This window comes from Patagioenas fasciata, chromosome 9, assembly GCF_037038585.1.
Source record: "Patagioenas fasciata isolate bPatFas1 chromosome 9, bPatFas1.hap1, whole genome shotgun sequence".
In the NCBI taxonomy this organism is placed as follows: Eukaryota; Metazoa; Chordata; class Aves; order Columbiformes; family Columbidae; genus Patagioenas; species Patagioenas fasciata.
In genome coordinates this window covers 5046748-5069657 of record NC_092528.1, presented here as the reverse complement: position 1 = coordinate 5069657, position 22910 = coordinate 5046748, and the positions used below count along the sequence as shown (strand labels likewise).

Below are 22910 nucleotides of genomic sequence, written 5' to 3'. Positions count from 1 at the left end.
GAACAAACGCATTCTCACTTGCTCCACGATTCGCTGGAGAAAATGAGGACCCTTCATATGTAAAGCAGCACCCAACAACAAGTGGCTTCATTCTGTGCTACCACAACAAATAAGGGGCAGGCGGGTTTGGCGAGGGCTGAGTGAGATCCCCAAAACACGCGCTGGACCAGCACACTCGGCGCTCCCCTTCTTCATGACCAGACCCCATGCAAGTTCATCCACGTGTTCTCTTTCAACCACTGCTTCACTCCCCCTTTATGTTTAAAACAGATAACCACAAACTAATTTATATTGCCAGGGTTGACTATAATAAAGAATCATAGCAAAAAAAATAAGGTATTTTAGCATTTTTTTTTATTACAGTTTGGCTAATGGCAGTACATAAAACTGAATAGAACAGATTTTTGTACCAAGAGCAAGTCATTTTTGCTACCAACTATGAAATTCAGAAGTATGTTGACTCCTAAAATAAAAACCGTAACAACACTGTAACAGATACAGACTTGTGGCCGGTTCAGCAAGCCACCAAACATCGACCTCTTGTCTCCAAGTCTTTCTTCTACCAGTTCATGTGGAACAGAATCTGAGGAAGATGATCTCACTCCTCCTGTCTTACCATGAAACCATTAACTGCGAGACCATCACAAGCAAAAGTGAAACAGACCTTCAGAGACATCAGGCACACTATGAACGATTGTCCCACACTCGGGAAGAAAAAGCAATTAACTGTCTCAAGTATTTCAGTTAAAATGGCAAGTGCCATTAACTTGCTTTTACCTGTTTAAAAACAAAACAAACATACAAAAATATTTCTCCTCCTGGAATTTGTTGATGAAAAATTCTTTGCCTGAGAACCAGACAGAATATTTTATCCTGATCGTGTATTTTAATAGACACACAATATTTCAAAGAATAAGAACAATTCCAGGGGTAGTGACCGAACAGCACTAAATACATGGACAATCTGCTTTTGTTCCCCTTTTAGAAAATACAGGAAAAAACTATCACAGCAACGTACCCAGAGAGACGGTGACGTGTCCAACCCGTCCCCTGTGCGCACGCTTTGGATTTCACAGTATTTCTTCAAGTCGGGGTCCCCAGCGCTGCTGCAGCTCAGACATCAGACAAAGAGCTTAAAAACAGACAAACGCTGCGTGATCGAGAGAAAACCGACAAACCAAACATTGGTGGCAATGCAGAACGGCCTGGGGCGGCACAGAGCTCAGCGACGCGAGTTCACGCTAAGTTCTTTTGCCAAATTGATGACAACTGACTCACAAAAACGCATCGGATTTAGAAACGGATAAGGTGGTGTGGAGTGTTTTCTGACAATAGAGCCGTGTTGCTTTGTCTCTACACCTTCTTTTGAAAGAGCAAGACAAGAACTTGGAAGTGCACGTTTATTCCATCTAAGTTTCGCAGGTAAATATTTGACAAAATGGGACTTGACGTTTCTGTGCATCTCAGCATACAAAAAGGTTCTCGTTTTCACGCTGGTCAAGGACAGGGAAGGGCAAATGAATTGTGCGAAACTTCAGTAATTGCTTTTGAGAAGAAAACTGGAGCTCTCAAGCAAAGGTTACGACGCAGGATTTTACTTCACATCTTTAGAAAGGTTTAAATATAAAACAATTGATAGCAGTAGTTTCAGGCAGGTAAAAATTTCCGCCGCTTAGCAGGTTTACGTGCAGTCCAGCCTCTCGAGGACCACTGGAATTGTGCACTAACTGTAGAAATCCTATTAATTGTTTTAAAGAAACATTACAAAAAAGTTATAAAAGTCACAGCTGCACCTGAGCTCAAAGAAGAGGAAAAAGTTGCAATTCTATCTTTTATATCAGCTGCTTAGGTAGCGCTTTGTAACAGATGAGATCAGGAGATCCGATGGGTGGCTTTACCAGAAGCGGTAGGGACACCAGCCCTGGTGCACCAGTGCCCATGGACACCAGCGCTGCTGTTTGCAGTAACAGCACCGGGCGGGCCGGGGAGCGCGAGCCCGGCCAAGCCCCACACCGGCCTCCTTTACTACCAGTGGTAAGGGAAGGGACCTCGACCTAACAAGAAAACGCGTAACAGCATCATTTCCAAAGTAATACTGCGAACTGCGGCTCGGAGCAAGACCTTAAATATCGGTTTGCATTGACCCTGTCAGGCACAGATCACTTAAAAAATGAGAAAAGTGTGCTAGTAGATATTTTATACTACAATTAACAGTTTGCAACGCCCTAAAAATACTATGAAAATACTCATTAGGAATTATAGAATTGCTTGTGCATTTGGATATAGGAAACACCCATGCATAGAAAACTACTCTTTGGGGTTTACCGTATTTAATAATATCAGCATTATTCAAGTTTATTTGGCTACAGTAATGCCAGAAAATAGCAGGAATGATCTGTGCTGACCTACAAGCAACTCTTAAAAAATATCTGCAATAGAGTAAGAGACTTTAGGCAAACAACAAAGAATATATGTCCCTCAAGGTTAAATGTGAAGGAAATAACGCCTGTCGTAAAATAGCGTACCTCTGAAAGAGGCACTTCCTCTTATTTCTTTTGTTAAGACGCAAGGGATGCTTGAATTTTAATGTGATACTTGCAGAGGCCAAGGAAACCACCTGCACTGAGCAGAGACAGAAAAGGGCTGAAGGTCCCACAGACACACCTGTAAACACTGCAAAAAACAGCAAAGGAACCTTGCAGGGCTGCCTGGTGGGGTGACTGTCACACTGTCACTGTCACTGGTGTGACAGTGCAGGGCTGACCCTCGCAGGGCTGCCTGGTGGGGTGACTGTCACACTGTCACTGTCACGGGTGTGACAGTGCAGGGCTGACCCTCGCAGGGCTGCCTGGTGAGGTGACTGTCACACTGTCACTGCCACTGGTGTGACAATGCAGGGCTGACCCTCGCAGGGCTGCCTGGTGGGGTGACTGTCACACGCCATGGACAAGATACCACTGACAGCTGCTTATTTCTACACCTAAGACAGAGTTAAAAGTAGGGAACTAATACGCCATATTAAAACCAAACCAAACCAAACATTATTATCTAACATCATATCAGGCTAGAAAAGTTTCAACGTCTATTTTGTATCCCTAATACAATGGGAAACCAAAAAAAGCTCAATAGAAGAATTACTAAACAAAACTGAAGTCAAATGTGTATACTATACAAAATACCAACTGACTACATGTTATGAAATACGTATCACACGAGTTACCACAATGCATTTCCATGTTAAACTCTAAAGCAAACTCCAAGTCACGTGTTGAGCAAAAGGCTGGTACAACAGCGCTGAAACTGAACGGCAGGAGGTCTCCTGTGATCCGGGTGCACAGGCACCTAGAAACAAGACAGCAAAATACAATTTGAGATCAGCTACCTCCCTATAGTTAGAAACCGCTCAGAACTGCACACATTTCAAAAGGCACAACGAAGCAATGAGGAGTGTGAGAAACACCTGTTTACACAACGTCAAAGACTCCTGCCACGGTTCCTGCCAACATACATTGCACTGACTTTCTGGAAATGTTCAATATAGATAAAGATATATACACACACCAGAACCACACCAATATGGCTCGAAGCCATTTAACTTCACAAACAGTAGTTAAACCTTAAAAATTACAATTAAGATTGAAAGCTATGCAAACCCATCCTGCAAACATTTTTACAAAACTTCTTAATACCAACCACAATAACCAGCGGTTAAAAGAGAAGCCCTTTCAGTGGCTGTGGGAACATCTTACCAAAGCCTTTACACGTGGTGCCCGTGGACTGCACCGCCGTCCCCTTCTCCAGCTTGCCTCTGCATCTGCATCTGCGCCTGCATCCTCGCAATCATCTCCTGCATGCGCCGGAGCTGCAAAAGTAGCACAGACGAATCCACCACATTAGTAATTGTTTATATCGGAGAGGGAACACACATCTGCATTATCGTGATCTCAGGTTATGGCATCTTTCTTCTTCATCCATCAAGAGGCTGGAAATTTACTGACTGAAAGAAGCTTTGTTGTTGTAATTTGGGATGAGATTTTCCTTAATGGAAGTCTTTACTTCCTTGGAAGTTAAAGAGGATGGTGCTGAAGTGCTGAACAAACAATTGCTAAAGGTGAAGAAGAAGCCCACCTGTCTCTGTCACTAACACAAGTGCTCAGGATTCCCTCCCAGCTGCCTCGCGGGGATGACCGGGTGGCAGCCACTCCAACGAGCAGACCACCCACGGACACAGAACCATTACTGAAAACGGTTGCAGCTCCCTTTCAGAGCATTGAAGCATTTAGAGCATTTCCACACAGGGCAACCGTGTAACTCAGCTAATAAGATTAATTCAGCCATGCTGCATGTAAAATATTTAAATTCTTTTATTGTACCCAACTCCGTCAGGTTGGAAGTTAACCTCACGACCAAAATATTCATGGATGTCTTTGCTTCTCTGCGCCTACACTTTAAACTCAAACTAAACTGTCCAGCTTAACAATGACAAGTTAAACGTGTGAAATGCTCACACCGTTCTTTTCTTCATATTCCTTGAAACAAGGACCCTTTCCACTTTCACTCCAGTCGCCCTTTGGGACTGCAGCTAAAGTCACTAAACACTGCATGTCTGCTTGTGCTGGGCCAGACCAACAACCCGGCCTAACCTGGCCTCCCTCCAATGCTGCCTGTTAGCAAACGCAGCCACGCGCACACACCCAGTATTTCCTGACATATGCTCTCAAATTCTATACATTTGTCAATTCTGAACTTCCTAAACAAAAAAATTCCGCCTTTGCGTTTAGTGAGCACATTCATGGAGAAAGTCAAACTCTCCAGTCTCTGCGCTTACTGCATTCATTTTTGAGCTTATCGGCATTCCTGCTATGCACAAAATTCCATGCTAATGAGTTCCACAACTTACAGACTATATTAAAAGTATCTTTTTTATTTGAAATCAGCCACCTATTAATCTCCTGAAGCGTGACCTGTTCCTTGTCTAGTAGATTCCCATTCATCCTGGCGTCTGTGATTATGTAAACCCCTCACGATGTCCTTCCCCTCTGTCATCTGCTTCCCAACGGGAACATTAACGTCACCTTGCCTTTACAATTACCAACATCATATAAATCATTTGCCCGAAAGTAGCGATACAAGAATAAAAATTCCCCCATTGCAAGAGTACAGAGTTCTGTCATCTTACTTCAGCTTCTTTTTCAAGCAGAATCTGGTCTTTATTTACTTCTTCATCTTCTATTTTCCTAAAATGAAAGGAACATTGTTCAATAACATGCATGAATTCTGCATTTTGAACTTCCAGAGAATACTTTATTAAAAAAACAAAGGCTATTAGAACATATCTCATATGTCACAGTTTCATAATACAAACTAAATTCATTGAAACATGTTGTCCAAATGGTTGCAATTCAGGTTTTTAAGCTACTTTTAAGACACCAATTTATCCCTTACTCCTTCACAAAGTTCTGCCAAGAACAAGTTCTAGCTGTGACTGAAATCTGACGGATCTTCGTGTGTAGGTACCGACAGGAGCTGCTCCTGAGCAGTACTCGAGTCCAGCCGTTTGCCTGAGCATAACATTATCTTGACTGGTTGCAATTTGAGTACCACATACAGAATCACAGCATGGACCGGGTTGGAAACGACCTCAGAGGCCATCCAGTCCAAGCCTTGGTCCAACTCCAGTCCATTGACCAGATCATGGCACTGAGTGCCATGGTCAATCTCAGTTTAAAAACCTCCAGGGCCGGCGAGTCCAGCACCTCCCTGGGCAGCCATTCCAATGCTGACCACTCTCTCTGCACAGAATTGCTTTCTAATATCAGCCTCAATTTCCCCTGGCAGAGTTGAAGCCCATGCCCCCTTGTCCTATAGAGCAGATTCAGAAATACTGCAAAGACATACTCCACTCCTCTCTTTCACTGGTGCAAGAGATCAATACAATTAAATGAAAAGTTCAAGGCAATGCTGGTCAAGATCTTCAGAAAAATATGGGAGCTACCTGTAAAATAACCAGAGTCCTAAGGAATTCCGCGCTGGAAACCTGGCTACCTGCGGGCAGAACCTTCCTTTGACGCAGTTCTATCCCAGCTCTATCTTCACAAGCCGTGTTTGGCTACCAAACTTCTGAAAGGCTCAGAACCAAACCCATAAAACTAACACAAACCCACTGCCCACATCTGGAATCCTTCCAGCCGGAGGATCCCTTTATCCTGCGCCTCACTTCAAAGGATTTCTTTTGTATAACCTGTTACAGCACCAACATTAATTACTCCTGTCTAAATTAGGCAAACGCTTTCAATCAGTATCTCAGCAAACTCTTGCTTAATTGGAACCTTCCAGTTTTACATTGAGAAACCAACATAAGAATATTTTCACCTACTGTATTTTCCAGATTACCTACCACTTTGCTAATAGATTTCTCCCATCCCATGTTGCAATGGGGAAGATCTGCTAACAGACTGAACCACACAAGTGCCATCAAAAGTGCAAAGCGAGCAAACTAACGCTTGCTAAAAGGTTAACAGATGGTACAAAAATCCTCTGTGCCAAGAAGCCTCGACCGTTAGTGAATACGGTGCCCAAGCATCGAGTGCCAAGCGCTGCCGGGGGCGTAGGTGCAAGTTTAAAATAAATTCACACACAAACTGCCCTTACTATAAGTAAACCGAACTACGACCTAGCTCCACTTCAGAAATGTGACAATAAAGATATACAGGCCACTCACCCAGACAAGATACAAACCCGTGGTTTAGTTTCCCATAGGGAGGTACCCCAACCTGACAGCAACTCACTGTCAGTGCCTTGGCAGAGGCAACTTTACATCCTCTAAAAATCGGTAAACATTATTTTAGCTCTGGATGACCTTAGCGTACTTTACTTCTAAGACCTTTGTACATACTCGTTGGACAACAGGCACCAGCACTTGGCACAATTTTGGTTTTTTTAGCTTGAAAGTCAGAAGACAGGATTTAAAAACCAGGGAGCAGAGCACGTCATCTTGCCAAAGGGAAAACTGGACTCGCAGGCCAACGCTACAGACAAACTCCTTTTCCTGAAAGTTGACGGGGCACATGACAAAACCTATGTCAACAGCAGGATGGGGAAACCTCTGCAAAAAAATACCAAACCCGCTGAAATGTACAAGTATGAAACCCTCTAGTGGCTGAACTAAGAGAAGCAACTCAAAAATCTAGACCACGAAACACCACTTTTCAACAAGGAGCTCACAAACTCAACTTCACAAGCTTGGTTGTTTTAGTTATGAATGGGGTGTTCTGCCTATATCCCTTATCAGGAAAGCTGTACCCAACCCACCACAGCTCAAAACAGGGTTGAAAGGCATTATCCTGTGACTGCCATGTTCAGTAAAGCACTGCAGAAGGACTTGAGTTTCTCTTATTAAAGACACAGTCTAACTATTCTAGTAGTTAATTCAGCCAATTCTGAAAAAAATCCACTTTTTTAACATATCAACACTGACCTAACTTCCAGATCACAGTATCACAGTATCACAGTATGTTTGGGATTGGAAGGGACCTCAAAAGATCATCCAGTCCAATCCCCCTGCTGGAGCAGGAACGCCTAGGTGAGGTCGCACAGGAAGGTGTCCAGGCGGGCTTTGAATGTCTCCAGGGAAGGAGACTCCACAACCTCCCTGGGCAGCCTGTTCCAGTGCTCTGTTACCCTCACTGAGAAGAAGTTCTTTCTCAAATTTAAGTGGAACCTCTTGTGTTCCAGCTTGATCCCATTGCCCCTTGTCCTATCATTGTTTGCCACTGAGAAAAGCCTGACTCCATCCTCGTGGCACTCACCCTTTATATATTTATAAACTTTAATAAGGTCACCCCTCAGTCTCCTCTTCTCCAAACTAAAGAGCCCCAGCTCCCTCAGCCTTTCCTCACACGGGAGATGCTCCACTCCCTTAATCATCTTTGTTGCCCTACGCTGGACCCTCTCCAGCAGTTCCCTGTCCTTCTTGAACTGAGGGGCCCAGAACTGGACACAATATTCCAGATGGGGTCTCACCAGGGCGGAGTAGAGGGGAAGGAGGACCTCTCTCGATCTACTGACCACCCCCCTTGTAATACACCCAAGGATGCCATTGGCCTTCCTGGCCACAAGGGCCCAGTGCTGGCTCATGGTCACCCTGCTGTCCACCAGGACCCCCAGGTCCCTTTCTCCTACACTGCTCTCTAATAGGTCATGCCCCAACCTATACTGGAACTTGGGATTGTTCCTGCCCAGATGCAGGACTCTACACTTTCCCTTGTTAAATTCCATCAGATTATCCCCCGCCCAACTCTCCAGCCTGTCCAGGTCCCGCTGGATGGCAGCACAGCCTTCTGGCGTGTCAGCCACTCCTCCCAGCTTGGTGTCATCAGCAAACTTGCTGATAGTACACTCAATTCCCTCGTCTAAATCATTAATGAATATATTGAATAATATTGGCCCCAGTACTGACCCCTGAGGCACTCCACTAGATCCAGGCCTCCAACTGGACTCCGCACCATTGAACACCACTCTCTGGCTTCTCTCTTTAAGCCAGTTTGCAACCCACCTCACTACTCTATTGTCGAGACCACATCTCCTCAATTTAGCTGTGAGGATGCTGTGAGGGACTGTGTCAAAGGCTTTACTGAAGTCAAGGTAGACCACATCCACCGCTCTGCCATCATCCATCCACCTTGTTACATTCTCATAAAAGGCTATGAGGTTGGTCAAGCATGACTTACCCTTGGTGAAGCCATGCTGACTGCCCCTAATGACCCTCTTATCCCTGATGTGCCTTGAGATGGCACCAAGGATAAGCTGTTCCATTACTTTCCCAGGGACAGAGGTGAGGCTGACCGGTCTATAATTACCCGGGTCCTCCTTCTTGCCCTTTTTAAAGACTGGAGTGACATTTGCTTTCCTCCAATCCTCGGGCACCTCTCCCGTTTCCCAAGACTTGGCAAAAATGATGGATAGCGGTCTAAGACAACATTTATCATAGACATCTGCTCTACTTATTTACCTCAAGCATTCCAATACAACAATGTTAGAGCCATAAACCAAAGCAGAGACCTAACCATATTCTTTTACCACCACAACTGTCTCTTCAGACTTGCATAATACTTTTTTTTACTCAGTGTGAGCGGGTGGATGGAATTTGGTGCTGACTGGAGCTACAGATCTGTCCACGATCTGTCAAATCCTAGCAATGAAATAGTAGGAGAGACAGACTAAAAAATACATTCAGAAGAGGAAGAACAGCATGTGAGCAGATGACAACCTGCCGCCTCGTTTGAGCCTCTCGGAGCGGAAGTTCTCATAGTGAAGATCCTGGGTCACCTCCTGAAGATCTTGCATATGTGTGCTGGGGGAAGGAAAAGAATTAAAAGATCACAGAATCACAGAATCCCAGAGTGTCAGGGACTGGAAGGGACCTGGAAAGCTCATCCAGTGCAATCCCCCCATGGAGCAGGAACACCCAGCTGAGGTTCCACAGGAAGGTGTCCAGGCGGGTTTGAATGTCTGCAGAGAAGGAGACTCCACAACCCCCCTGGGCAGCCTGGGCCAGGCTCTGCCACCCTCACCCCAAACAAGTTTCTTCTCATCTTTAAGTGGAACCTCCTGTGTTCCAGTTTGCACCCATTGCCCCTTGTCCTGTCACTGGTTGTCACCCAGAAGAGCCTGGCTCCATCCTCCTGACACTGCCCCTTTCCATATTGATCCCCAGGAATGAGTCCCCCCCCAGTCTCCTCTTCTCCAGCTCCAGAGCCCCAGCTCCCTCAGCCTTTCCTCACACGGGAGATGCTCCACTCCCTTCAGCATCTTGGTGGCTGCGCTGGACTCTCTCCAGCAGTTCCCTGTCCTTCTGGAACTGAGGGGCCACAACTGGACACAAGATTCCAGGTGTGGTCTCCCCAGGGCAGAGCAGAGGGGCAGGAGAACCTCTCTGACCTACTGACCACCCCCTTCTAACCCACCCCAGGTACCATTGGCCTTCCTGGCCACAAGGGCCCAGTGCTGGCTCATGCTCACCCTGCTGTCCCCAGGATCCCCAGGTCCCTTTCCCCTACACTGCTCTCTAATAGGTCATTCCCCACCTTACACTGGAACCTGGGGTTGTTCCTGCCCAGATTCAAGACTCTACACTTGCCCTTGTTCTATTTCATTAAATATTTTCCCACCCAGCTCTCCAGCCTGTCCAGGTCTCTGGATGGCAGCACAGCCTCTGGGGTGTCAGCCACTCCTCCCAGCTTGGTGTCACCAGCAACCTTGCTGACAGTCACTCTATTGCCTCATCCAAGTCATTGATGAATATATTGAATAATCCCAGCCCCAGCACTGACCCCTGAGGCACTGCACTGGATCCAGGCCTCAGCTGGACTCTGCCCCATTGACCACGACTCTCTGGCTTCTTCCCTTCAGCCAGTTCACAGTCCACCTCACTACCCACTCATCCAGACCGCACTCCCTCAGTTCAGCTGTGAGGATGCTGTGGGAGATTGTGTCAAATGCCTTACTGAAGTCAAGGTAGACCACATCCACTGCTTTGCCATCATCCATCCACCTGGTTATGCCCTCTTAAAAGTCTGTGATAAGTCTAAGAGAAAACACAGCTGGGTCACATCAGCTTGCTTAACCAACTCTCCCATTCAGCACTGGACTGGGTCATCATGCTCAGCATGTGCACCCATTTAACATGCTAATTTAGAAGCTAATTTAAGGGGAAGCAGAGTAGCAAAGCCTGAAAAAAAAAATCAACCAGTGGACTCTCCAAGTCCAGTCCTTTGAAGATACATATCTACAGATAGATATATTTAAACAAGCACAAGGTGTGGAGCAACCCATTTTACGTTCTTGGAGATCTGAATAACCACACAGTGCTGTGTTCAACAGAAGAATTACACAAAAAATTATTTTCACAGAATCACTGAATAATTTGGACTGGAAAAAACCTATGGAGCCTAAGTGTCCTGACCCTGGCCTAGGCCTAGGCCAGCTAGGCCAAGGATGCTCACAGCCTTCTCCAGAAAAAACCTGAATGCCTCCAGGGATTCCACAGCTGCTCCAAACCCCCTTTTCACTGTTGGAGTAGCTTCCTGGTGATTTTTTTTTCAAACTACAATTTAATTGGAATTTTCTAACTTACATTAACATGGTCCTCAGCTTCAGGAAGTCATTATGTTCCGGATTCTCCACTTCAACTACGCCCCACGGGTAGAGTCGACCTCTAACTTTTTTACCTTTGGCTTCAATGAGTTGATTGGATCCCACTACACAAAACGGAATGCTGGCCTAAAAGCCAAGAACGCAAAAATTACTAATAATGAACCCGAACAAACAACTCCAAGAACAACTCTTGCTCTGCTCAGCACTGCGTATTATGATAATAAGTTTGTAATGCTTTTAATTTGAAGCTGTTAAAAAAGAATGTCACCGTCACCAACGTCTTTCAAGACCGCAAAGCCTGGGCAGAGACACGGTGACTCACTCCAGGTCTCGGTGTGTGTCTTGTTCCAAAGCCACCCGAGCAGCCCAAAAAGCTGCAGTCCGACACCCTGACGCCAGCCGTACCTTCAGGAGTCTGGTTTGCTCTTTAAAATCTTCATCCTCATCTGATTCAGCATCAGGGAGGTGATAAATCTTGATGCCGTGCTCTTCTATTTCATCCAGAATCTGAGATTTATAATGTAAGAAATTGAGACAGTATGCAGGTAAAGTCAGCACTTTTAAATCTGAAGGTAAAATTACTTCATCAGTTATACACAATCTCTGGAGAAATCTGGGCCTGTCTTACCGATCCAAATTACTCAGCAAGTATTTGTGTATTTCTTTATGATATCCAACAACTACTTGCCATGGACTTCCAGACAATAAACAGAGCTCAAATAAACACCGTCCACTGTGAATTACACATAAGAAATTGAGGTTTTTTTAAAACATCTGCATTTTGGTTTTCATTATCGAACATTGACTCAGAAGTCACAATTTGAACAGCCTAAAACTCCTTGCTTTTGCCTCTGAATTGTGGTTTGGAGAGCAGGGGTAGAAGTTTTTAAACTACAGAGCTACAGACATGACAAGTAATTGTGTTACTATGTCGTGACCTCTAAGAACGAAATCTGCAGCTGGAACCCATTTGCCATGAACCAAGTTATTACTTTTAAAAAAAATATCTTGATTTCTGCAGAATTCAAACATAATATGTACAAACTAAAGTACACTTCTCTATTTTTATTGCAAGGTGGGGAAGATAACTACAAGGATTTTCAGAATAACTGGAAAAAATCATAGATAAAGTGTCCTGGTTTTGTTAAAAACAAGTTTCTCTTTTAGTGAATTTGCCTGTCAGCTAAAGCTTCATATCAGCTGCATTTTCCTGGAGAACCAGACACATGTTTTGGTAAATACAGCAATGGAATTCGAAGTTATTGATAAGGACAGATGGACATCTCACGAGAGGGGCAACGAGAAACAAGTGACCAAGAAACTGACCGAGTATTCTATCCCTTTCACACGAATACTTCATATAAAAGTGGGAGATCACGAGGATCTCGTCCCTTTTCCTTATGGCCGACATTAGGAGAGGACCTTGAGAGTCGTCTCTGCAAACTGAGGCCAGTGAGAGACTGAATCCAGGTCCGGTTGGCTGCAGGGTCCAGTCCAGGACTCCGGGTGCCAGCTCTGCAGTTGCTGAGACTTTCAAGATTGGTTTTGCATATTTTGTATATATTTTCTCTATTCTTATCAGTAGCATTAGTAAAACATTGTTAATTTTTCCACCTCTCTTCTCTCTGTCCTTCTTTCGCCTGTGCTGAGTGGGAAGGAGGTTGAGGAGAGGAGGTTAACAATACATCTGCCAGGGTTTGATTGTCACCCCGCAATCTAAACCCTCGACATAAAGTTTTAAATATAACAGCCAAGACTGGATCTAGTGTGCCTTCTGGCAAGTTAATTTAACACTTCTTCCTAGATTCCATAGCTGTTATTAACTCATGATGGTTCGTTGCGATTTTCCCCTCTCGGCAAATATAGGATCAAGTTCTGTGAGACTCAATGTGATACGGGGTCTTGCCTGTAGAAGAAAGAACTGCCATGTATTAGAAGAGGGTGGCAGAGGGGAAGCAAAGCAACCCCTAAATCAGAATAATCTCTAAAAATCCTGTTTTTCAATCACCAGAATTTTGACTGGGTAACAAAATACATGCACGTTATAGATGCAGATAGTGTCTCTGCTTTGGGATGAGTAAGGGAGTAATTACCAGTAGCAAAAGCATTTAAGTATTTTTCCAAAATTCACTCGTGACATAATTGTAAATGTTGCCAATCTGCCATTTTGCAGGCAACATTTTAAGGACAATTTCTCAGTTAAATACATAATACAAAAATTTACAAGACATCAAACCACATGTTAAACGATGTTACATTGTGCATGAGATGACCTTTTTCTTGGCTAGGCCACAGCAAGGCCGAATGAGAATGCCTCTATTGCTAGAACCAAAGTACAACACTTTCCTGCAAGCTAGAGGAATACTCACCCTCTTCTTCAGTCTTTCTCGCTCTTTCAGAGAAAGAGTGTCAGCTTTCGCAATCACTGGTACAATATTTACTTTGTTGTGTATGGCCTTCATAAACTCAACATCCAGAGGCTTAAGGCTAAAATTAAAATATGGAAAAAGTTACATTTAATTTTAATCTAAATGACCAATTTATGTTCACACCAATGTAGATCTCTCTCCTTACACAGAAAGAACACAATTAATTCCAGCATTCTAGTACTTCCGTAAGTAATGGCAATCTGATTGTGAACATTTAAGCCAACAGGCGCAAACCAACTCCCCAGAGTAAAATCATTTAAAAACCAAAATGACAGAGAAACACCTACCCATGGCCAAACGGTGAAATGAAATAGAAGCAGCAATGAACTCGGTTATCTATGATGTGTCTTCTGTTCAAACCACTCTCATCATGCAGATATCGCTCAAACTGCTCATCAATGTAAGATATTATGGTCTTAAAACTGTAAAACAAATACGGATTCAAGAAATCATGCTCGGTCCCAAATGGTCAATAGTTTTAGTGATGTTTCAAACGTTAGAAAAGCACCAAGGCATCTTGCTGATGAACCAACCTGCTGATGGACAAAAATTAATTTACTGATGCTGTAGGACTGGAAGGGTGGAAGAGCACGTATGTTAAAAATGTAATTGAATTCCAAAATAACAAACAACAGTGTATAGTTTTTTAATATTAAGATACATACATGTAACACACATCTTAACTCGTACAGGAAATTTCTCTTGGGTTAGTATTTCTCTTTTGACTAGCACTAACTACACAAGATAATTGCTCAAGATAATCTAAGCTACTTGTTCCAAGTTGATTTACAATCACAGAATGGTTTGGGTTGGAAGGGACCTTCAAACACCACTTGGTCCAGCCCCCTGCCATGGGCAGGGACCCCTCTCACTGCACCGGGTTGCTCAGAGCCCATCCAGCCTGGCATTGCGCACTTCCAGGGATGGGGCAGCCTGTGCCAGGGACTCACTGCCCTCACAGGGAAGAATTTCTTCCTTAAATCTCATCTAAATCTCCCCTCTTTCGGTCTAAGACTGCTGCTCCTTGCCCTGTTACTACAGGCCCTAGTAATAAGTCTTGAAAGGCCGCACTAAGGTCTCCCGGAGCTTCTCTTCTGCAGCTGAACACCCCAGCTCTCTCCGCCTGTCCTCCCAGCAGAGCTGTTCCAGCCTCGGATCATTCCTGGGGCTCCTCTGGCCCCTCTCCAGCAGCTCCATGTGTGTCCTGTGCTGAGGACCCAGAGCTGGACCCAGGTCTCACAGAGCAGTGTAAAGGGGGAAAATCCCCTCTTTCGATCTGCTGGCCATGCTGCTTTTAATGCAGCCCAGGATAAGAATGGTTTTCGGGGATGTGCGTTCACCAACTCATACCCAATTTTTCATCCCCCAGTATCACAGAATCCCAGAATGTCAGCGGTTGGAAGGGACCTGGAAAGCTCATCCAGTGCAATCCCCCCATGGAGCAGGAACACCCAGCTGAGGTTCCACAGGAAGGTGTCCAGGCGGGTTTGAATGTCTGCACTTGAATGTCTCTATTCCCTCATCCAAGTCATTGATGAATATATTGAATAATACCGGCCCCAGCACTGACCCCTGAGGCACTGCACTGGATCCAGGCCTCAATTGGACTCTGCCCCATTGACCACAACTCTTTGGCTTCTTCCCTTCAGCCAGTTCACAGTCCATCAATAGCTCTTCCTTTATCCTCTCCATCATAGAGGCCACAAGATTAGCCAGGTATGATTTGCCCTTGCTGAGGTGCTACTGGCTGCATCTAATCACCTCCCAGGCTCCCATGCTTCAACACGTCTCCCAGGAGGATCGGATGGTGATGCTGACTGCTCGGCAGCTCCTGGGATCCTCCTTCTTCACTCTTTTCCCAGCCACCATGGTCTCTGCCTGGGTGCTGTGACTTTTGAAATAAGGTGGAGCGTGGCTTGGCAACCACACCTGCCACAGATAACCCGACAAGAGGGGATGCAGCTTGGTGGGTGCGGTGGACTTACACCTTATCAAGTTCAAGTTCCTTAGGTGGTCTCAAACCTGATTTTACTTACAATTAGAGGGATTTCATTCCCCTGGTCCCTACCTTGAGGTTCAGGGGCTTAAGAGATATGGGAAGAGGGATTACCATCAAAAACTGACTGCCATTGATCTCAAGATTATTTCCCAGTACTTATTATAATGTAAATTTCTCAAAACCAAAACAAAACAAAAACAAATAATCAAACCCAAAGATGAAAATGCAGAATGTGAGAATGCTTAAATGAATGTGGACAGGATCTCAAGGTGGATTTTTACTTGCATTAAAGACTAGATAAGTTGCTGTCTCAGAGTACTGCTGAATTTCTTGTGTCCCAATGGTTCCATAGCTTTCTGACTACAAAAAATTTCAGGACACTGTTCACTTAAAACCCTTCCAAACTTAATAAAGTCAACTGAGAAAAAGGATATCATTAATAATAGAGCCCCACTTCAGTTACTTATTCCCTCCCTAATCTGCCCCCAGAACAATATCTATATCTCTAGACCAACAGATCCGCTGTGTACATACCAGTCCCGACAGTTGATGGCATCCCCGTATCCTGGTGTATCTACAACCGTCAGACGGAGCTTCACACCCCTCTCCTCAATTTCAACTGTTGAGGCTTCAATCTGCACAGTGCGTTCAATCTTCTCTGAAAGACAATAAACACGGTCTTTCAGAATAGAATTTCTAAGACTACGTCGTTGTGAGAGATATATATGATGTAGAAGCTAAGGCAAAAGAGACTGGGAAAAAACAGAGGTAATCAGCAATTTGGAGAACAATACTAAATTATATGTAATGGAATTTGTTCTTAACATTGGAAGTGATAAGGAATCATCAGCTAACACGATAAATTATTAACACAAGTCATTCCACAAGCAGCAAAGAGGGAAAAAAATACTATCTTCCTCTATTTTCTTACAATATTACCTTCTGTTGGACTATTGGATGCTTTGGTGAACAGAATAAAAAAGGGACAAGGGACTTAAGAAGAAAAGCAGGTGAAGTTCAGATTCACTAAATATCAACCCAAAGCAAAGGAATCAAGTTGCAAGTCCAAGCAGCCATAAACAATGCATAAGTTTGGAAACGTGGCAGCCGAAAAATTAAGGAAAGTTCCTGATGGGTTTAGTTGGTTGTTTGTCTTGCTGCGGCACAATGACTCTTTTTAAGCAGAAGGGATCAACTTTCTAGGGGCCAATATGAATCCCCTCCAGGACCAAACAACAAAGAGGCTACAGAGGGAACCAATTCTATCAGTTCAGGTATCAGGAAATACATTAGAAATCAGTACAGCTAGAGATCACTACTGGCTGTTACTAACATCCAAACAGAAAACCATTCGGCTTCAAAAACCACTGAGAACAGAGAAACTCAAATGAATGTTGGTTTACCAGCAGCTCCTGGGATTATCCTTTCTGGGTAGAGATCTGTCAAGAAGAGGCTGTTTATTAATGTAGATTTTCCCAGTCCAGATTCACCTGTGATTCAAAATAAAGTCAACATATTGACATCATTAATTTCAACTGTATCCAGATGGTATCACCTGACTACACCTCTTTTCATGCTAAATCAACTTAACCAATGCAAAAGGCATTGCAGAGCTTCTGCACGGCCTGCCATCAAAAAGCGGCTTTATCTCTGCTTTTATACGTCAATATGGCAAACAAGAACCCAAGGGGAGCGGAATGGCTACAGAGCACATACGCAGAGCACCTTTTCACTCATGAAACTGGGCATTAACAAACATATTTTTGCTCTAGGGCTACGGACTGAACCGTGAGGAAAGTTCAAAAGCCAACTCATTAGCTAATTCATCAAGATCTTAATTGGAACAAATGTTCACGGTGTAAAAGACGACCAGCAACTTGAAATGCTCAGTACTCGAATTCACTGAAAAAATCCTTCTCTATAATTTTTGTTTTGTTTGAGGTGCTGACAGAATTAATTTTAAAAATTAGATGTAAAAAATGACAGGGCACCCGCTCACTGAGTAACACGGAGTGTTCTGCAAGGAGTCTGACACAAGTACCTGAACGAAAGAAAGGAAGAGACGGAATGGTGTTCTTAACTACAGAGGTGAGCAGGAGCTCATAGAGCGCGTCTCTCCAGATGTGACGCAGCCGGAGAACGCGCCACTCGCACCGCATCAGTTCAGCAAAACCCAACCAAAGTCCGATTCGAACCAGTGGCACATTCCATGCTTTCAGCCTGGGTAAATACTACATGTAGAATAAACCGGTTTTCATCATTGCTGCTAAGGATTAATGGAATGCAGAGTTTTTCCAACGACTCTCGAGTGAAATAACTGTTTAGATGAAGTCATGGAGAAGAACGTGAAACTGCTAATAAATACAAGGGGTTAGGATTTCTTTGGAAGCAACACAGCCAAGCAGCCAAATTGTTATCAACTCCAGCTCATGTTTTCACAAACCACAACCAGTAATAGCAGAGAAAACAAGGTGAAGAAGAAAACCCATTGATCAGGACTCTGGCAGCACCGGGAGCTTTCAAAGAAACAGTCTCCTGCTCAGAAATGAAGCAGCATGGCAACTTAATGAAGGACAGTTCAACAGCGGCGTTGTGATCCAGCCCACATACTTTAACCCCATGCATATTCCAAGAGAAAGAATTCACATTCCAAACTGCTGAAATAATCAACAGTTTGAAGCACAGTTTATTTTATCTTACGTCAGCTGCTTCCCTCTGCCAGTGTATCTTAAAATACCACTCCAAATGTTCAATGAAATTACTTTTCTCCAAGTTACCTTCCTGTAGTTTTCATTTACCCCGTAGAACACCGGCAGGCAATGGCGGTAAAGTTAAATTTTACTGGCGACATGGGTGGGTTTAATTGCCTTTCTGTTACTCCGACAATGTGGCATTTCCTCCCTCTTTTCTGTTTTACAAGAGGCTACAAACAACCGTTTGGTCTCTATAATTTTACACAGCCTTCTGCTAGAACTGTTTCACATAGCACTACCGGCAATTAATCCCGGAGATTAATTAAATTAAGTTTAGCTGCAGCAGAGGAATCACATCTTTTGTTTCCCAGAACTGTTCAGATTTTTAAGATCACTGAACAGTACATTCTGAAGAGTTACAGCACATTTCACAATGTGAGCCATCTGCTTCCAGTTTGGCTTTACCTTTAGGTTTTATAAGATATCCATTGTGATATTATCCTACGCAAATCTACTGAAAGATACAGTAAACAACTATGATAAAACTCTAGGAAGGCAAAAATAAAGGCCGATGGTTTGACACTGAACTACAAAAGCCAGAAACAGGATCAAAGCTGCCATTTGGCAAAACTAATGGAAGGTTTGAGGACAGACTCACTCTGTAACTACCAGAGGCCAAAATAATTAAGAACTTACACACCAGCTCCCACGCGTCGCCTCAGCTCTCCTGCTCATCTCCACTGTCTCTCTTGGACAAATCTAACACGCAAATGGGATTTACTTTTTGTGACACCAGGCAATAAAGAATCTAATTCCATCAGGCTTACTTTCTGCAAAAGCCTATTTTAAAAGCAGGAATCACAGAGTTCAAACACTAAAACTTGGAAGTTTCAGCTCCCAAGCGGTATGATCAGGAGAGATAGAAAAGATGCCCCAGCCTGGTTTGAGAACCTACTTCATTCACAAAAACGACACCGACTTCTTAGAGGATCGAGGTATTTCTGCAGACACACGAGACGTTTCTGTCTGTTCAGATACCAACACAGCTCCTCAGTGAAATATCAAATAGAATTAAGCTTTAAATTATAATTGCTAAAAGAAAATCAAGATCAACATAAAAAGTAACAGCTCACATGAAAACCATCTAATCCACTTCTCATTCTTCTCTTACAAGACTATTTAGAAGGGGTAGAAAGAATTCAGATTCTTTTGAGCTACAGAAGCATAAAGAACATTTTCAGTAGAATAGTCTCCTCAATACTATTCTCTCCATCAAAACATGCAAGCAAACAGATTGTATTCAAATGCGAAACCAGTTTTAAAGCATATTTGAAATGGAATGCTTGAATCCTATAAGACAGAAGGAGGGAAGTAATCACTGAAGCACACAAAATTTCTTCACCCACAAACTTATGAATGTATTCAAACACGCCTTGTAGTGTCAAAACCAACCGCTGCATGAATTCATAAACTATAAAAGAAAGTTAAATGCTACGGTACTGAAGAGTTTTCTGATACGAGCTGAAGCCCTACAATAGCAGAACTCATATTAACTTTGTTTCCAAATTCCCAGTGAGCAAACACTAATTTTGTGAAAGCCAATAAAATGTTTCCTTACCAACCACCATCAGAGTGAACTCAAAGCCCTTTTTCACAGACTTGCGGTGAACCTGATTGGGAAGGTTTGCAAATCCGACATAGCCAGGGGTTTCTGGGTTGGTAAACTGAGCGGGCTGTTGCTAAAAATATAATAAAATAAGACAACAATAAGCAACCATTCAAGACATACGTGTCTGTATAACTGCCTTCCTCACTTATTTCAAACATTTCTCCAAACACATTTCACTCCAATAAGCTAACGTGGGTGTTTTACCTGTTCTACCAAACGCAAGGGACCAAGAATTAGATGAATCCCAACATGTCAATAATACTTTCAGTCACCACATCGTTTTTGAAGGATTTTGCTGGAAGATCAGTTGCTTCTATTAGCAAATGAAGAAATTAAATCTAAGAAAATCCTTTTTGTAAATGATTCCTGCTCAAAACACAGTAGCAGAATGGAAGTTTCAATGAAAATGCAACAGGGGAGCTTGTGTGCAGCTCTGTGACCAAACTGAATCCTTCCAAGGGTATAAGTTAACTGCAGAGGTTTATACTTGCAGGAAACTACTCTAATACATGTTTTCATCACTCAATCTTTCAACATTATGTCTTATAAATGTGAATTCTCGCTTATTTATGACCCATAAATTTAGCATACGCATGCACTGTGAAACACAAGGCAAGTTACGCATTCTACACTCGCAGATTAATATTTAAAAAAGAAATATCAGTTTCACATTATTAAATCAGAAGGCAGAAATGTTATTCTTACCTTAGACATTTTTATGGAAAGTCAGGAACAAATCTGGAAAAATAATAGTGGTTTTGAGCTTATTAAAAATCGTAGCATAAAACCCAAACAAACACCAAACAATATAATGCCCACTGTTGCACACTAAAGCAAAAAAGGAGCGTTCTTGACTGCATGTTCACTCTTTGGTATTAATGAGGAGCAGAATTTTCAGCAGCCTTTGTTCCTATTAAGATAACTGGACAATAAATTCAACTAACACGAAGGCAGAGCACTAAAGGCACTAGATGTGTGATAAACCATTTTGAAGCCTGAGAAAGAAAAGTTCGCATCCTTACTGGAAACCAAGCAAACCGAGCACACAGCACTTGAAGCCATCTCACTATTTACAGGAAACAGCTCTTTCAAAGTTCAAAAAACCAACCTGTGTATTACTGTTTCTTTTTAAGCCTCCTTCCCCTCACCACTTCCTTTAATCCTCAAGTGGTCTGTAACGAGCTGACAGATTCAAAATGAAACGTTTCCTCCTCCTCTTTCATTTGGATGCTTGCAAACTCAGGCATTTCAACTTCTGTTGCCAAGTTAAGATTTTCACACACAGCTGCATCGCTTCGAAATACAAAACAGACAGAAAAAAAACCCCAAAACAAACAAAAACACCTGCAAAACCAAACCAAAACACCAAACACAAAATCCTATACTCTCATCTAACATCTCTATGCAAAACAATCCCTTGACAAAGACCTGCCAACGCTTCTATGATGTTAACTTGTTCAAGAGATCATATAATTTACTATGGCAATATAAAAATGCCAGATTCTCCTGTACGTTCCAGTGCTGAGTGCTCCAAGTCCTGTTTCTCGTCTCTCCCTGGCCTGCCCTCTCACCAAAAGGTCTCTGTTCCCACTCACAAAGCCCTTATCTGGCTCGCTCCCACCTTCCTCCTGCGGATTTGAAATTATCACCATCCGATTCCTTCCATCTTCCAGATTTTGACAAAAATGTGAGCTCAGATTCACATGAAATGACACCAAATTTTAGCTCACCGTGATTACTTCACTGCAACCTGCAGTGAGAGAGGGTAGTTCTGAGGGGTTTTTCATGGGAAGGACAGAGTAAAGGTGCAAAACACAGGAGCAATTTGGTGTCATTTCACGTGAAACTGAACTTGCTGACAAAAATCTGGCATCCTGATTACACACACAGAATAAAATCTGAATAACGTGCTTCCCAAACTACACGTCATGCTGAAAATAAAATACAGGGTCTGCAATGTCTGTGTTTCAGTCAATAAGCTGGTCTGTTACCCATGGAGTGTTCACCTACTGAAGGGGTTACCTGTGAGGCTTTTATCATCATTCAAGATCGCCCCAGTAGCCACTCTTCCTTCCAAGGGGTGTCACTGATCCCTGCACAACCATTCCCCATAAGGTTTTTTAATGGCAAACAAAACCAGATTCCGCTAAAACACTGAAGAACATTCTTTTAATTCATGAGGCTCGTCTGTCACCTCGGAGGCGGGCGAAGAGCAGAGGAAAGTTTCTCACAGCCACCATGAAATGCGGGAGCGCTGTTTATGCAGATGGCTGCAGTTACATTATGTTTTAACACACGGACCGAGCACAGAAAACCTTTCTCAGCAGCCCTTTCCCACAGCGTTCCCCTCGGGGAGCGGCTGAGCGCTCCCACGCAGGCCGGAGCAGCCCGGATCTTCCTCTGAAGCTGGTCGGTCATGTTCCGTTCCCTCCGGTTTCAACCACCCGGCTGGAGTTTTCTGGGAGAACCGGGGCACCGGCCGTGCCCGCTCTGGAGCGAGGGAACCGCAGCTCCGCGACTCCCCGCCGGCGGGTGCTCCAGCCCGCCCACCCCCGACACCACCATCAGCCGCTTCCTCCTCGCCAGCATCTCCCCCGCACCCCTCTCGGCCACCCCGCCGCCTTCCCTCAGGCCCGGCCCGCCGAACGCGTCCCGCCCAGAGCCGTTTCCCGAAGACCTGGGGAAGGGGCTGTGCTTCACCCCTCCAGAATGGGGCCGCGCAGACGGGCCCCCGAGCCCCGAGGGAGGGCGGAGATCCCCCGAAGGAGGGCGGCGATCCCCCGCCGGAGTGCGACGCCCCACAGCCCACCGTCCCCCACCGTCTCACCTGCCGCCCCGCACTCAACCAACGACCCCGGCCGCCGCTCCCGCGCGCGCGCCGCCAAGGGGGAAGGGGAGGAGCCAGAGCGCTTCGTGCCCGCCCCTCAATCCCCGCCCCTCAAGCTCCGCCCCCGGGGTGTTGCCGG

At 44.2% G+C, this 22910-nt stretch overlaps 1 protein-coding gene across 1 annotated transcript; it reads right to left on the bottom strand.

The window, feature by feature from the left end:
• Positions 1-332: 332 nt before the first annotated feature.
• SEPTIN2 (septin 2) lies at positions 333-22885 on the bottom strand. Its single transcript, XM_065844243.2, has 13 exons — positions 22772-22885; positions 20650-20682; positions 19894-20014; positions 16986-17072; positions 16117-16240; positions 13871-14005; positions 13524-13641; positions 11560-11661; positions 11135-11280; positions 9269-9352; positions 5180-5237; positions 3750-3862; positions 333-3342 (listed from the first exon to the last, which is right to left on the bottom strand). Exons 2-12 carry the CDS (start codon positions 20656-20658, stop codon positions 3758-3760), a joined length of 1089 nt encoding a protein of 362 aa, XP_065700315.1. The 5' UTR covers positions 20659-20682; positions 22772-22885; the 3' UTR covers positions 333-3342; positions 3750-3757.
• Positions 22886-22910: the final 25 nt, after the last annotated feature.

Bases quoted from the DNA above. Each gene is read 5' to 3' on its own strand.
- SEPTIN2 (XM_065844243.2), bottom strand. The intron at 17,073-19,893 runs GTAAGGAAACAT...TTTGAATCACAG, and splicing joins GTTCACTCTGATGGTGGTTG to GTGAATCTGGACTGGGAAAA. The intron at 16,241-16,985 runs GTAAACCAACAT...ATTGTCTTTCAG, and splicing joins GATAATCCCAGGAGCTGCTG to AGAAGATTGAACGCACTGTG.